This window comes from Protomyctophum parallelum, assembly GCF_964188405.1.
Source record: "Protomyctophum parallelum genome assembly, chromosome: 11".
Lineage (NCBI taxonomy): Eukaryota > Metazoa > Chordata > Actinopteri > Myctophiformes > Myctophidae > Protomyctophum > Protomyctophum parallelum.
In genome coordinates this window covers 26,393,674-26,410,272 of record NC_139707.1, presented here as the reverse complement: position 1 = coordinate 26,410,272, position 16,599 = coordinate 26,393,674, and the positions used below count along the sequence as shown (strand labels likewise).

Genomic DNA, 16,599 nt, shown 5'->3' with positions numbered 1-16,599 from the left:
GTAGGAGCTTACGGAGTGGGACCATCGTGCTTTTTAGAGACAACCAAATACACAGAGTAAATGTAGAGTGACTCAGAGCCTCTGTCTGATGGCCTGAGTTGGCCTCAAAAGTCTAATACTGTATGTCCCCCGGTCCATAGGGATATCCCTTTGGTCTAGTGATTAAGATGTTGGACTTTCACGAGAGAGACCCAAGTTCAAATCACGGGCGTTACATCGGTGCCGTGAGGCCCGTGACCCGGATCGGGTTTCCCAGTGGGAGGAGGCTCATCGTGGCTACGAGTGTGTTTTTCTCATTTTTAGCAGTGGCTCAGAGCCTCAGCCTGATGGCCTCAAAAGTCTAATATCTCCCCTGGTCCATAGGGATATCCCTTTGGTCTAGTGGTTTAGATGTTGGACTTTCACTTTCAGAGCAATTGGTTGTCATGTCAATACTTTGTGCCACTAAAAGTGTAGTGTGTCCTCTAGTTTGCTCTTAATTCAGCGTTGTACATGTCATGTCGAGTCACTGAGAGTCTGTAAGAGTCAGTACTTTGATACAGTTAAATGGAATATGGGTGCTTGCTTATTGTAACTGCCACCTTTTGCGTAGGTGAGTTAGAGCAGCCCGTTTGGATTAGCATTACTTTTATTTTCTGTGTTTGCTAGGTAAGTCAGTGTTTTCTCTGTTTAAAGGTTAGGACAAGATTGTTTTGATTATTTATTTGAGTTGCCCCATATTATTTGTAGGTTTGAAATCCTCTAAAAGTCTAAGTACCTTAACAGCCTATAAAAGGCCAATAATAAAACAAGACTTCACTTGCCACCTATATTGCTTCCTTTTCCACCACTAGAGAAACCCACCAAGATATTATGCGTTGGGGCCTCTACAGCAGTGCCTTTTTGGGACAACTGGCACTGCACCCTGCGGTGGTGTGGCATGCGTGTGTCTTTTCTCTTTCTTTCTCACCTTTATTTATACTCGGAATGCAGTTGAGGGCAAGCCCTCATTTTCAACGTAGCCAAGGTTACAATACATAAAATATAGTCACAAGATAATACATCAAACATTATAAATCAGGGTAAATTACAAAGGAACTTTATACAGAACAACCATCAGTAAAATAAATCAATTGAAGCAGGAGCAATCACGGTGTTTAAAAAAACGGTGTGCTTAACGATTTTGACAGCTACGATTGCGTCACAGCTCCCGTAAGATACATTCCACTGTTACTATGACCTTACTTCACAAAGTTATTCAGATACTGTCAACCAGAGACATGTATCACTCCTTACTGCACCTCTCACATCTCACATACTGTATGTCAGTAGCTGTGAGGATGACTTGTGCATGCATAATGCATGTGTGTGCATGCTCTATCTGTGCGAGTGGGGATGTTGATTGGGTGTTTCATGTGTTACAATCTGCATTTATTTTCTCCTTTATTTTGAAGCTCTAGTCTGGGATCTATCAACTGCTGTAGGCTACTCTGTTACCTGTTTTGTCTCTTCACCCTGATTATGGTTTATGCTCTTCGGTTTTTGCACACAAAACATTGCTTACACTTTCTGCTTTTGGGTTGATCTTGAAAACTCCCGGCAAAGTGTCTTTATCTGTGTCTGTGTCTAATCTACTAAATGTCATGATGATTCTGAAAAGAACGTGGCAAGTGTGTGTGTGTGTGTGTGTGTGTGTGTGTGTGTGTGCGTGTGCGTGTGCGTGTGCGTGTGCGTGTGCGTGTGCGTGTGCGTGTGCGTGTGCGTGTGCGTGTGTGTGTGCGTGCGTGCATGCGTATCGTCCTGGTGCTGAAGAGGAGGTGAGAAGATGAGTAGATGAGTATCTGGTGTGATTAAGCCTTACTGGAGGAGCAACAGCTACTGGCTCTGTAGCTTCAAGCTCCAGTATCCCTATTTTGTGGCGAACATTCTGCAAACATACAAGCTCACAACACATTGCGAGGCAACATATTGTGAGCTTGTAGATCAGCTATAATTTTATGAAAACAGGAGGCGGCAAGGGTTAATTTACTGGTTTGTAATGATAACAATTAAAAGATGAGGGTTACAAAAAATCTGGTATTGCTTTCTATCTCCATAGTGATTTTTAACTGAGGGGAGGGGGCATTCAGGCAATTGGTAATAATTTTATTGTTTTACACAAGCAGGCTATTTTTGCCTCTGCAAGCCCGAAGGTATGGAGATCAGGGAAGAACCTCTGCCCCAAAATGTTCACGTTGGCCTGTTATTGCGCCACCAGGAGGCCGATTTTTGCTGAAGACCTTTACTATACACATTACTATTATTTTGTCCAAACATCACACATAATCTCTATACTGTAGTCATGTGATCTGAGGTTATGGAACATTCTGGACTACCCTTCCCAGTCAGAACTTTGGCCTCCGAGGTAAACGGCAGCATCCACTGTACTGCGGGGTAAACATTAATGACTTAAACTGTGTCACTTTCTTTCAACAGTGTGTCCAATCATAGTACAGTATGTACAGTAGAGTGATGCGCTTTAAGGGTCACATTTCAAACTTTGTATTGCCACATGGACTTACAACACAGCTGCTGTGGCAAGATTTCAGGCAGTGAAGCAGGAATTCCACTTTGCGTCAGTCTTGCGTCACCCTGTCAAGGTATATTTTTCAGTAATGACGGGCTCGCTGTACATTATTCCTATACAAAAAGACATTTGATGACCGTAGGTTATCTTTCAAACAGTGAAGGGGGAGAACGTCTATGCTTCTGCGCAAAATTGCATATGCTTTAGCACAGTGGTTCCCAAATGTTGTAGCTGGAGACCCAAAAGAGAAATTAGACATTTGCCCCGTGACCCAGACTAGTGAAAACAGCAGATCAACTATTTTCACTACTTCTTAAACATTTTCTATAAAATAAGCTTAAGTGGTTAAATGTTAGCATTGCAATCCCGTTCTTTCAATAGTACAATAACATATAGAGAAACCCGTTATTTACCACAATTTGGAAAATCTTAAAAATGCCATTAAACATAGGCTAATTGGAAATTGGTTCAGGCCATTTACTTTGCAAATACCATCCTGTGTGCTATTAAACAATGAAACAACCTCTTACCCACCATTTAATAGCAACATGCAGCTAGTAATGAGATGCTCCACCATCAAAAATTAACATAGCGTAAATAGACAGCACAAGAGCCAATCTGTAGCCTCACTTACTTTCACTCTTTCACATTGTACACCATTGTTACAGCTCAGCACAAGGGGAACCCAAATGACTTGTGTCACGCTGTTGTGTATGTGGACTAAAACGGATGAGTCAACAGTTGGATCATGGAACTCATGTGAAAACAGAGTGAGGACCTCGTTCTCTAATGTGACATGATTTCCCCATAAAGTTACTTTTGAAAAATGTTGCTGGACCAGCATTATGTAAATTCTTAAACATAATTTTTTCCATTTTTTAAAAAGATATGTCTTTTAGAATTATATCGTAGTTCAGTCAGATAACTCATGAATAGATTGAACCAATATTTAACTAGAAAAAGTGCCCTATTGGGCACAGGTCTCCACCAGGATGAGCAGATGTGAAGAATTCCAGGCAAAGGTTTTTCCTTGGCCTCTAGGGAGTTGGCATACAAAGTTATCCACAGATCCGTGCAGTTAGAGGTAAAAACACTTTTCGGCCAGTTATAGCGCCACCTTGAGGCTGAGTTGAAATTGTTCATGTGGCATTTCGTCCTCTGCCTAGTGGGAATGTGGGTGCACAATTTCACGGAAATCACGCGATGTGTTCATGATTTGCAGCATTTTGTTTGAAACTGAGCACTCCTGTGAACTTTGGAAGCCAATCTTAACCAATCAGGATGGAGTCTGAGAAATCTGAAAGACCGGTTTCGTTGAATGGCTCTAGAGAGACTGTGTACGAATTTGCGTGATGTTTGGACAAAATCTGTAGGTGTACTGTGCAAAAACTTGTTTTGCACAAAGCGGCCTCCTGGTGGCGCTATAACAGGCCGTTCTGGAAATCTGAAAGACTGGTTTCGTTGAATGGCTCTAGAGAGACTGTGTACCAATTTGCGTGATGTTTGGACAAAATCTGTAGGTGTACTGTGCAAAAACTTGTTTTGCACAAAGCGGCCTCCTGGTGGCGCTATAACAGGCCGTTCTGGAAATCTGAAAGACTGGTTTCGTTGAATGGCTCTAGAGAGACTGTGTACCAATTTGCGTGATGTTTGGACAAAATCTGTAGGTGTACTGTGCAAAAACTTGTTTTGCACAAAGCGGCCTCCTGGAGCGGCCTCCTGGTGGCGCTATAACAGGCCGTTCTGGAAATCTGAAAGACCGGTTTCGTTGAATGGCTCTAGAGAGACTGTGTACGAATTTGCGTGATGTTTGGACAAAATCTGTAGGTGTACTGTGCAAAAACTTGTTTTGCACAAAGCGGCCTCTTGGTGGCGCTATAACAGGCCGTTCTGGAAAGTTTGGGGCAGAGGTTCATCGTTGGCATCCAGGGAGTGTGTGTGCAAAATTTGGCATCGACCGGGTTAACGGTGGCCGAGATTAGCTGCTCACGGACACACGGACGGACGGACACACACACACACGGACACACACACGGACGGACGGACGGACGGACGGAGTGCAAAACATACTCTCCCCCTAGGCCTTCGGCCTGGTGGAGACAATTATAGAATGTATACAATAACAATGCCCTGTGGGGAACATAACTAATAGCAGAGCCCAGTCATTATTCCGACGGCACGTTGGTCCAACTCACCCCATTGCTAACCCTAACCTCACGCGAAGCCACGTTGTCAGACTAATGCGCCGTCTGAATTACGAGCAGATCTGGGGTGTAGGTGGGAGCAAACAGTGCATAACAACAACCAGGAACGCATAATATGCAGAAGAAACGCAGAAGGAACACATACTTAGATAGTTTAAATACCCTGTCCAATTGGTCAGCTAATTGCCACATCAGCGTATGACGTATGGGTCTTGCATAACACTGTATACACCTAATGCAGCATCCTCTCGAGTATACCTGACTGAACTGAACTAACACAAGCAATGTATAATTTACCTCCTTTTCTTGAGGGGCGTTAAACGGCTATAGAGTTTAATGTTTGTTTTGTCTGAACGAACATTAAAAATGCCATTGACCGAGGGCACGGTGGCACAGTTGGTAGTGCTGTCGCCTCACAGCTAGAAGGTCCTGGGTTCGATTCCCGCTGGGGACGCTGTGGGCACTGGCGGCGTGTTCCCTCCTCCGCGTCATCAGTGCCCATACCCGAGGCGGGGGTTGGCGATAGGGCCTTTCTGTGTGGAGTTTGCATGTTCTCCCCGTGTCCCCTAGGGTAGGTACCCTCACAAAAACATGCCGTAATCCTGGTCTCTAAAACTACCTCCCCCTGGCCAGCCGGGGCGCCTGATGGAGGGGAAAGGAACTGGACGGAATAACGTGTCCCTTCCACGCGCTACGTCCGGCCGGGGAAATTCCCCTCTGTCAGGTGAAAAGAAGCAGCTTGGACTCCTCATGCATAGAAGGAGGCATGAGGTCAGTCCGCTGCCCCCCCAGTTTGGCAGAGGAAGTGTAGCGCCCAGGATTACATTAGATAATTGGCACTGGGTGAAAAGAAAACTGGGTTACAAAATTGTGGGATAAAAATTTAAAGTAAAAAAAAAAAAAAAATGCCATTGACAATGAATGGAGAATGTACGTCATATGTGTCTGAGCAAATCGGCATATGTATGTCGGTGGGAACCCTTGGCCAATAAGGGACCACCAATCTTGATGATGATGTACGATGATCAGAGCGCCCCTCACTTCACACGGGTGTGATCTTATTATCTAGTCCTTATTGACCCATAAGCAAAATTAATTTCCCTCGTGGACAATCTATTATAGGATAACACCTTTATTAATAGTATGAATAAAGACATCATCCAACAAATGCATGTATGCATTTATAGATGAAATCCTCCTTAATTAATTTGATTGTTCTGTAAATATGTGTAAATATGTGTCTCAGACTCCCCCCCCCCCCCCCCCCAGCTGAAATGTTGTAACACACTATACATTTCACCCTAGGATGTGAAAGCCACAATGAAGAAAGGTGAACATACTGTAAAACTCCATACCACATTTCGCTTACATTTATTTACGATTTATCCCAAATACCATAACTGTGTTGACTAATCGTGTTGATTTCTGCTCTGAGGTACCATACGGTACTTTTTCTGATTCAGCCTTTTATTCTGTTTGCAGCTGCAAGAAGCATAAACAGGTACAAAGATAGATACTGTAGACCTCCTTTCCCCCCCACTAGTCACAGAGCGTACAACACACCAACCTTAGCTATAGTTAATACACAGCAAGCCCAAGGCTCCTGCAGGAAGGGAACAAAGGCCAGAGACACAGACAACCATCACCTCTGGGAGTTAAATGTCTACAAGCGGAACATAAAGTCACTGGGCCATGCGTGATAAAGATGGATTCATCGCCCTGGGCTCAGAACACGGCAGCCTGCTGTGACAGAGGGACACTGGAGACTAATAGGTCTAGAAAAAAACCACAACAACTGTATTTCAGCTTGTGAATATATCATTGAATCTGAATATACACCAGAGATGGGAGGGGCATGCAGGTCCAGGTTGCATATGATTAGAACTGGTGGTGGTGAATGGTAGAATTCATCTTTACCCCCTGTCCTCAGCACCACTGGGATACCTACTGTAAGTAGTGTACACTACACGCATGAACGTAACGCTATAAGATGGCTTGACAATGCAGACTCTCTAGTCTACAGTACAGAGCAAGCTGTTTTTTCGGAGAAGCATCAAGCCCTTCAATGTGTTCAACAGGATGCTGCAAATGTTCTACCAGTTCGACCAATGCCCTCTCCATTGCAACTGCACGCTGGGGGCATCACATGAGGGACACTAGCACACTGAACAACTGCTGGGGGCATCACATGAGGGACACTAGCACACTGAACACGCTGGTGAAGAAAGCTGGCTCTGTTGCAGGGGCTAATCTTGACAGTTTGAGGTGGTGGCGGAGAAGGAAGTTGGAAGCTATCATGGCCACCGCTCCTACCCCTCCAGAAGGATATAGTGGGGCAAATCAGCAAGAGGCGCAATGACAATGACTTCGATGAATTGAGTATAAAGGACCCCAATGGAAACAAGCCATGGGCCTTCTTGGGTTTAAATCTGTACTGTACTGTACTGTACTGTACTGTACTGTACTGTACTGTACTGTACTGTACTGTACTGTACTGTACTGTACTGTACTGTGACCGATTGTCATGAAACTTTGCACGCACTCTCCCAGGTAATTAGTAATTAAAGAAGCGAAATACACCAAAGTAGCCAAAATGTATACCCTAACCTCCCACACACATTAAAGACCCCACTCAATCACATTGACACGCTACTACAGCTTCAACGATGAAGAGGAAACAGTGTGTGCGCACAAATTGGCTCACAACAGCGCAAACCAGTCCAGAGATAATTAGCTATCAAAGCTATGGTAAAACAGTACCACCAGAGTCAGACTAATAGGCCAGAACTGTCATTGCTGAAAAATAGACAGAAAGGACGTCCTAAACTTGTTCCAAAGGCCAAGAAAGTAACAAAGGATAAAAATGGGAACTACAGTGATTTCCATTTCTGAATCTGACACTATAATCTGACACTATGTGGCCTGGTGCTCCCTCCCTGCTGTTTACTTGGTATTTACCCGTAAATAGACTCTAGTTCGTTGGAGGGAAATCAAATGAATAAATAATTAAGCTTTCCAGCTCAAGACATGGCGGATGGAGGATGAGGACGACAGAAAGAGAGGGGGGTTGGAGAAAAGGGGAGAGAGAGTCAGGAGAAGAAAAGGGCAAGAGAGGGTGGGGGAGAGAGAGAGGAATGCATGAGGCAGATATTCGTAGAGATGGAGTGAAGGAGGGATACGGGGAGAGATATTAAAGACGGAGGGAGTAATTTAAGGGAGGGATTAAGGAGGGGAGGAGGATATTGCACATGCTGAATGGGAAGGGGGAATGGATGGCGTGAGAGGAGTGAGGCATGGTAAAGAGAGGGATAGAGGGAGTCAAGGAGAAGGAGCCCAGTAGGAAGAGGAGGTGAGGGAGAGTAGGTGAGAGGGGGCGGGGGGGTTGGCGAGGGAGGTATAGGTGGCAGGTGAGAACATGTTTCTGCAGATGTGATGAATGACCTGCAGACAACACAGCACACAGCAGAATCCACATGTCTTCATTGTATGGACTGCCTGCTGTGATTCATCATCTATCCACTCCTCTGCCTGCATGTGTCACACAGTAAAATACTCTGAGTTAACTTAAAGGACGACTTCACCACTTTTCAAAACATCAAAAGTAAAACATTAAAAAAGAGAAGAAATGTAAATATGAAAGACAACATCTGAGCGAGTAATTAAATCAACAGACATGAAAGAAAAAGAAAGAAAAGAAAATGAAATCAAAGAGAAGAATAGTGAGGACCAATCATATGAAGATAGGTTGAAAAGTGGTGTACACAGAGTGTACAAATGGAACCAAATGGACCCGTAGACTCTCTGAGTTACAAATATTTCACTATTATTGTTTCCGATCGGTCCACCGAGACGCCTGGAATAGCAGCGGCGGTGGTGGTGAGCTGGGGAAATGCATCATCCCTTAATTACAAGGAGGGCAGTGAGAGGGGGCTGTGAGAATGTAGCGTCTTTGTATCGTATCACCTCTTGCAACGTTTGTTCCACCACAGTAGTTTGTGGAGCTTTTTTTGAAAGGCGCTGCACAAATAAAGGTTATCAGGTCGCGGGTTAGAATGGATAGGATATTTAACGGTCGCCACCATACGGTACAGATTCACCATAGTTCTGTTCTGTTCTGTTCTGTTCTGTTCTGTTCTGTTCTGTTCTGTTCTGTTCTGTTCTGTTCTGTTCTGTTCTGTTCTGTTCTGTTCTGTTCTGTTCTGTCCCAGGGGTCTGCAACCCTTTTGAAACAGAGTGCCATGTTTTTATTTTCTAGATAGTCAACATTAATTTTAATGATGATATCACACAAATGTAACCTGTTCCCTTCTTTCACATTGTTATAATGGTCATTAGACTCAATAACCCAGCTATCTCCCAGACTCCCTCCCCAGTCCGAGTTCAGTTTTAATGAATGTAGAATTATGCGCAGGATGTTATTTACATACAAATGTGAGGGACATCATTTCTTTGACTGCACTTTTTTAAATAGTTCATTATAAACCAAAAATCACACTTCCGTGCTCAGCCAATCAGCTGAGCACATTCCGTGCTAATACAGACACAAAGCTGTGCATACGAGAGGCTAGCGCCGCTCAAAAACCCTCTCTCACACTTATGCCAGTGATCACCCTCCTTTGTGCCAATGTTGGCACCAGTGCCAGAGGTTGCCTAAACCTGTCCTATTCTCTATTCTATTCTATTCTATTTACTCTGCGCTACTCTGCTTTTTTGACACCTACATCATGTTTGGCTAGCTGAACACATTTTACATGTACATCTATCACTCACAGCCCTTGAGGGTGGGCTGAGAAACAATCAAACATCATGCAGCTCATTTTGAACCTTTCTGCGTTAACATATCCATCTGGGTTAGAAGGTGACAACTACAGGGAATAGAGAACAAGGAGGGGGAAAGGCAGAAGGAATATTAAAGAGAGAGAGAGAGAGAGAGAGAGAGAGATAAGCAGACAGAAGCAGATACATGAAAACGACCGGTCGGGTCGTTAGTTTTGCTTTTCTTTGATGGTTGCATGCTTTGATGTCTTTGCCTATAGTGTTTGCCATATGATTTTCAGACAAGTGTGCAGAAATAATAGGAAGTGTATAATGTCGAGTATGTTTGCATGCAGGGCCTGCCATTTACCAGGAATCAACGTGAGACTACAGTCTGTACTGTATGAAATACAGCTTTAATAATCTGTCTGTTATTACAGATGTTTTTCACAACATCTACTATAAAGATTACCATATTCTATCATTCAGATAATTCTGTGCCTGGATATCTCATTAATTAGATCTTGTGCTACTGTATGATGCAGTAAGTTGTAAATCTGGGACAGTATTTTAACAGCCCTGGGTCAAGAAAAACGATTCTTACTTTTCTTAGTTGGATCCCATGCCGATGAAGAACCCATGGCCATGTACCAGCTAGTTCTTGTGAACCGAGAACATTGAACCAAATCGCCAGGTACCAATTGACCAATGACATTTTTGTCAAATTGTCATCTTGACTCAACTGAGAGACTATTATGACTGCAAGGGCTTTAATAATACAACATTATGTTGTCAAAAAACGATCTGGATGAGTATGTTTCATGGGGCCCCCGACAGTGCTTGTTCTTCGACTCAAGGGCTCCATAAGTCTAAACAACATCTGCATGATTGTGATCACTGACTAGTCATTGGTATTTTATTCTACCCCCTGGCTCCCCACAACTGGATTCAGCCTAGCTCTATGTAGTATCTAGGTTAAATCACATTAATTACAGCAGAGAAAGAGATCAGAAGAGTGAGAGAGAGAGAGAGAGTGGGAGGTGTAGTACGTTTTTTCAGCCAAATGACTGTGTTCTGTGTTCACTTGGGGACCATTTAATACAACAGTCAAATGGGATGAAGAGAACAGACTGGCATGGTTTCAGTTGCTTGCCATATGTATTTGGCTCAACAGTATTTCTGTATCTCTCCTCACATCCGTTAGTTAAATATTTCTGTATTTCTCTCTTTACTACCATCATCTTACTTCTCCATAGGTGCTTTCAAACTTATCCAACTTGCCTATAGCCCCAGACTATGTAAGCCCTGTAGCCTGCAAATGGCCACGCACACACACACACACACACGCACGCATGCACGCACACACGCACGCACACACGCGAGCACACACACACACACACACACACACACACACACACACACACACACACACACACACACACACACACACACACTCACTCACTTACAATTAATGTAAGAACATCATCATCCCCATTCGTGTGCCCTCGAGATCTGCAATGACGTCATTGGTAGGCAGGTCTATGAACTAATAACTATCCACAGCCCACAAATGAGACAAAAAATATATAGGCTATATATTAGTAGGTCTACAGAACAATTATGTATGTATATGAAGATAAGGTTGAAAATGTGCAAAGTGCTCTTCAAGTGGTTAAGCGCAGACCCTCCTAATTGTTACCCTTCCTAACCATTCTCCTGACCTACACAGTAGAATCCTGAATGTTCATTTAACACTGTGTCAAAATGTACCCATCGTGCTGCTGCGGCTGCTGCTCCTCGTCTCCATCCTCCCCCCACCTCTCTCTCTCTCTCTCTCTCTCTCTCTCTCTCTCTCTCTCTCTCTCTCTCTCTCTCTCTCTCTCTCTCTCTCTCTCTCTCTCTCTCTCTTGCTATATATATATTTCTCTCTCTTTCTCATAAAAATAAATCAGTGTTGTTGTTGGTGGTGAGGTGGACTCCCATCCTCTGGTCTGAAGGATATGAAACAGCTCTCCCTGCTGCAACACAACAAAACCTATTACATTCAAATGTTTGGCTTCAGCACAATACAGGAAATCCACTATCCATTATTACCCACTAATGAGGCTATATCTATTCTGTTTACAGCCATATCGAGAGGCTGTCAGGAGGGCGAGATTTATAACGATAAAGAGGAATACAGTGAGTGGACAGACATGAGTTAGGAACTTTGCAGGTGCTCAAATGAAAGCCCTGCAACTAACGAGAAACTGTAACACTATGGAAGTAACTCAGGTGGAAGCAATAGCATCGTACACTGTTAATTTATCTCTGTATGCAAATGTGCCCCGTGGGTCCATTTGATTAGCCTGTTTGTAGTCTCGGCCCGTTTTCCACCGAGGTTGAACCGGTGCAGAAAATAATTTCCTGCCTATAATATTGAACCAATTCAGATTGTTTCCACTGAAAATAAATTGGTTCAGAGCCCTAAAAAACCCCAAACCGTGACGCTCCGATCAAGTTTTTTGCATTACCGATTGTTTTTATCATGATTGGCCGATGTCAAAACTCAAAACCCACGTCATGTGTGTGTGGGGAGGAAGGGGAGAATGTTTAGGCCTGTCACCAAGACTCAAAATGATATTATACTATATATCTGACTTTTATACCACTTAAATGGTATAAAAGATCGATTTCTCAAGATAGGGTAAATTGCAGATCACCGATAGAGTCATTTGGAGTTCCACTTCCTGGTCCGCCATTATGGCATTTTCGAGAGACCATAACAAAAGAACGCATGGACCGTTTGACAACCTTTTTTTTGTTTTCTTGAACGCACAGTGAACGGCACCACGATTATCAACAATCGATCGTAGTGGACATAAATATTCTATGACTACTTAAAAGGTTGTGTGCGTGCGTACGTGTGTGCGTGCGTGCGTGAGAGAAGAATACGAGGCAATTGAAAACTAAACTGATAGAAGGGAGAAGAGAGAGGGAGAAGTAAAACGTCTTAAACTAGGACACAGGTTGGATGAGGGTGCTGTTGTTTAAAGCTGAGACATCACTACCATCACAGAATCCCTAATTCCAGCCTGCTTGCCTACCCGCCCATCTGCCGCACCTCATCCCATTCTGTCTCATCCTCCCTGATGCCCAGCTAGATTCAAGCTCTCTGTCTGTCCGTCCCTCAACTCTCTTTACTTTTTTAATCGTCATCTTCATTATACCGGTATATTGTTTATTTTACATTTTGATCGTGTCTGTCTGTGCCTTATTATTATAATTAAATGATAATGAATTTATTTATATAGCACATTTCAAGACATGGTCACAAAGTGCTTTACAGAACATGGTAAAAACAACATAATAACAAACTGAGGTAAAAGCAACAGCATAATCACAGCTACAACAAAATATCAGTAAATAAAACAGCAAGCACAAAGTGAAAGCATACACATATATATGAAAAATAGAATAAGATGAGCAAAGGGAATTTTAGATGGGTTTTCAGAAGGGATTTAAAACATGACACAGACTTTGCGAGCCTTACATTAATAGGCAGGGCATTCCACAGCTTGGGGGCATTGCGAAGGCCCTGCCACCCTTTGTGATGAGCTGGGCTGTGGGGGTCTCAAGGAGGGCCTGGTCATACTGCGGAGCCTGACCATTTACTGCTTTAAAAGTAAAATCTTAAAATCAATTATGTAACTAACAGGTAACCAGTGAAGGGTGGCTACTGGCTAGTATAGGGGTGATGTGATCATGTCTTTTTGAGTTTGTAAGCAGTCTGGCAGCTGAATTTTGGACGAGTTGGAGATGAGAAATTGTTTTTTTTGCATAGGCCAGAGTAAATGGAGTTACAATAGTCTAAACGAGACGAGATAAAAGCGTGAATAACCTTTTCCAAGTCTGCGGGTGACAGGAAGCTTTTTATTCTGGCTATTTTCCTTAGTTGGAAGTAACAAGTTTGCACGGTTCGTGTTACTTGCGGATTAAAAGTGAAAAAATTACACCCAGGTTAAGGGCGACCTCTTTTACATTGGGGGATAGACCAAGCTCAGGGATAAATAGCTGCGTGGAGTTGGGGGGACCGAATAATATAATTTCAGATTTGGCTTCATTCAATTGTAGGAAGTCTTTAATATCAGAGAGGCATGATAAAAGACTGGACAGATTACCTGTGACACCGGGTTGTAGAGGGATGTATAGTTGTGTGTCATCTGCATAACAATGGAACTGAATATTATGAGTAGGGGAGAGCCGCCAAGGTTGTAACACTTTGCATGTTTCACTCTTTTACTCAGAAATCCGTTTATCTACATATTGTAATATTTCAGGCAACGGACCTACACATGTCTGCTACCATAAACCACTTGAAGTTTTTCAATTGATAAAACAGGTCGGGAGTTATTAAACCGAACGTGGACGCTGTTCCAGTGTTACATTTTCTGCGCATATCGGATTAATTGTAACGGCATGCGTGATAAATGTAACAACGCTAGAAAATACCACTAAACTTTGATGGTATTAAGCTTAAAGCAATTATATTTAATTTGAAGCAACTCCTTAACATTGTTTTCATACCATGGATGTGATAAGAAAATGTATCAAACATAAGGGAAATATTAAATAGTACCGGGTGTACCAGTTTAGGCGTTTCAGTCAGTTCAATGGGAAAATACATTGATTAAACAAACGTTTGATTGATTGAGTTGTACAATGTTATACAACCCTAAACTAATTTAGAATACACTCTGTAATGAAAGACAGCTGACTGAACATATAATATTGGCCAATATGTCAAATATGTAAATATATAATGGTATTTAATGGTATGGCGTGTGTTACAATTGACCCACTTTAGCAAGTTGTTCTTTGGCGTTGCTTACAGACCAGAATGAACGTGCATTCCGTCTAAACACGATGCAAACTAATGAAGAACATAAGCATGAAGACATCCAGGTGGATTTTTATTCACCAACATCAAAGAAAAAAATTGTAGCCCACATATACTTCAGGTGTAAAATTTTACGCATTTTGAGAAAAGTCAGTTTTTCGCCAATAATTCCCCGTAGGATGAAGGTAAACACTTCAAACTTCCTGGGCACGTAGAGTACGTTGCTGTACACATACTGACGCGATGGTGTCATGATGGCGTTGACCAATCAAGAGATAACGTGCATGTTACAACCATGACGCGGCGTTACAACCATGACGCGTTACAACCGTGGCGGCTCTCCCCTACGGATTATATTGCCAAGGGGGAGCATATAAATGGAAAACAGGAGGGGGCCAAGTATAGATCCCTGTGGTACACCACAGGTGAGGGGGACTGGAGAGGAAGAGGGTTCTCCGATCACAACCGATCTTCTGTTTGCCATCACTGAGTTCTGTGTCTGTCTGCCTTCCTCCCTGCTTTACACCTTACAGAATGTCCCACTCTCTTTCTCTGTCTATGCATCTCTTTTTTTCTGGGTCTCTCTCTCTCTCCCTTTCTCTCTCGCTGTACTTATATTTGGATCCGAGATGTAGTGGAGTACAAGACAAGTAAAAGTAAAGTACAAATACCTGAACATTGTACTTAAGTAAATGTAGGCTACTTAGTTACTTTACACCACTGACTGTTTCAACCCATCCATTTGAAAATAACCATTCTTACAGGCTTTTTTTTTTTTTCAAAATGATTCCCTCAATGACATGACTGCAGTCACAAGATAGCACACTCGCAGCACTTTATAGTGTCAGTTTATGATCACTCAGTTATATCAGATGTTATATCACATGGTGGAGCCGTCTGCCCTTTACTGGAATACTGACTACTAGGAATTAGCTTCTCTGAAAGCTTCTCTACTGTCTATAACCTTGTTAACCAATGGTATCTTGTCAAAACGAGACAGAACTATGGACACTTTCTGCATGTTTTTTTCTTCAGCCTAAATAAGATTAGGTAGCGTTCAGAATGGGTTAACAAACTGCTCACTCGAACTCAACTGTTTCACTTCTAAACATTATTTATCTAGCAATTAATAACACTCTACACTAGCAATGCCCACATAACAAAGGCAGCATTTCATTCCAGAGAAGTTGCATTGCATTGGAACAGAGACAGGAAACACTGTTTATGAGCCAGCTTCAAACCTATACGTACTGCAACTATATAATAATAATAATAATAATAATAATAATAATAATAATAATAATAATAATAATAATCTTTATTTATATAGCACCTTTTAAAAGCAAAGTGCTTCACAAATCACAACTTCAAGGTGTTCAAGGTGGGGTTCAAGGTGTTTATTGAGGGCCTCCTATGCCCACCTTTGTGTGTTTGTGTATACCACATAGTGATGATTTGATTGGCTGAGCACGGAATGTGATGTATGATTGATGATGTACTGTATGACGATAAGAGCGCCGCTCACTACACACAAGTGTGATTTTTGTCACTATAACCGGCTCAGCCACCAGGGTAGCCCAGCCTGTTACTATCTATATACTGCTATATGCTACTATATACCTGGTACTATGAAGACCACCTGAACTCCCTATATATGAAATCCAGCACCGTTGTAGTTTTAACTTTACAGGTAAATGGATGAATTCGATGAAATGATCCTGATTAAATGTACTTACTGAAAGCTGCCACGGCCAGTATGAGTGTGATTACGATGGAGATCCAGGAGACCCACAGTGCCTTCTTCCTGTAGCTCTGAGCCTCGTGGGGCTTCAGGCGCATGCTGCTCTCCAGAAGACCTGCGGAGATGGCGGAGAGAAACTCAGTGACTTCATTGATATCCATGATTAGCATCCTGGACAATTGATGGCAAGCAGAAAGTTCCCCGAGGTTTACTGAAGATCAACCGGTATGGACCGCAATGCTTGTACGGACTTGTGAGCGGATTTGTAGGCTACAGCCTTCTTCTAACATCAGAGATGACTGAGCTAATATTTTGTATCCATGGTGTCATGACCTCATTGACTGCTGTGACACCCAATGAAAAGATTACTTTGTGGACTTTTGCTATATTAATCAGGGTGGATCACATCCAAATGAGCAATTACGTTAACCAGATCAGTTATAGGCCAACACCACAACGCATATACCCTTTAATG

The 16,599-nt window shown here is 42.7% G+C and overlaps 1 protein-coding gene across 1 annotated transcript in view; it reads right to left on the bottom strand.

Annotated features, from left to right (window-relative positions):
* Window positions 1-16,599, bottom strand: part of tmem163a (transmembrane protein 163a) — a gene marked incomplete at both ends in the record, with an annotated part of 70,600 nt that overhangs the window by 46,743 nt on the left and 7,258 nt on the right. The window contains one exon of the mRNA XM_083776579.1: window positions 16,120-16,239. Coding sequence (XP_083632705.1) covers window positions 16,120-16,239 — 120 coding nt within the window. The remainder of the gene's footprint in view (window positions 1-16,119; window positions 16,240-16,599) is intronic.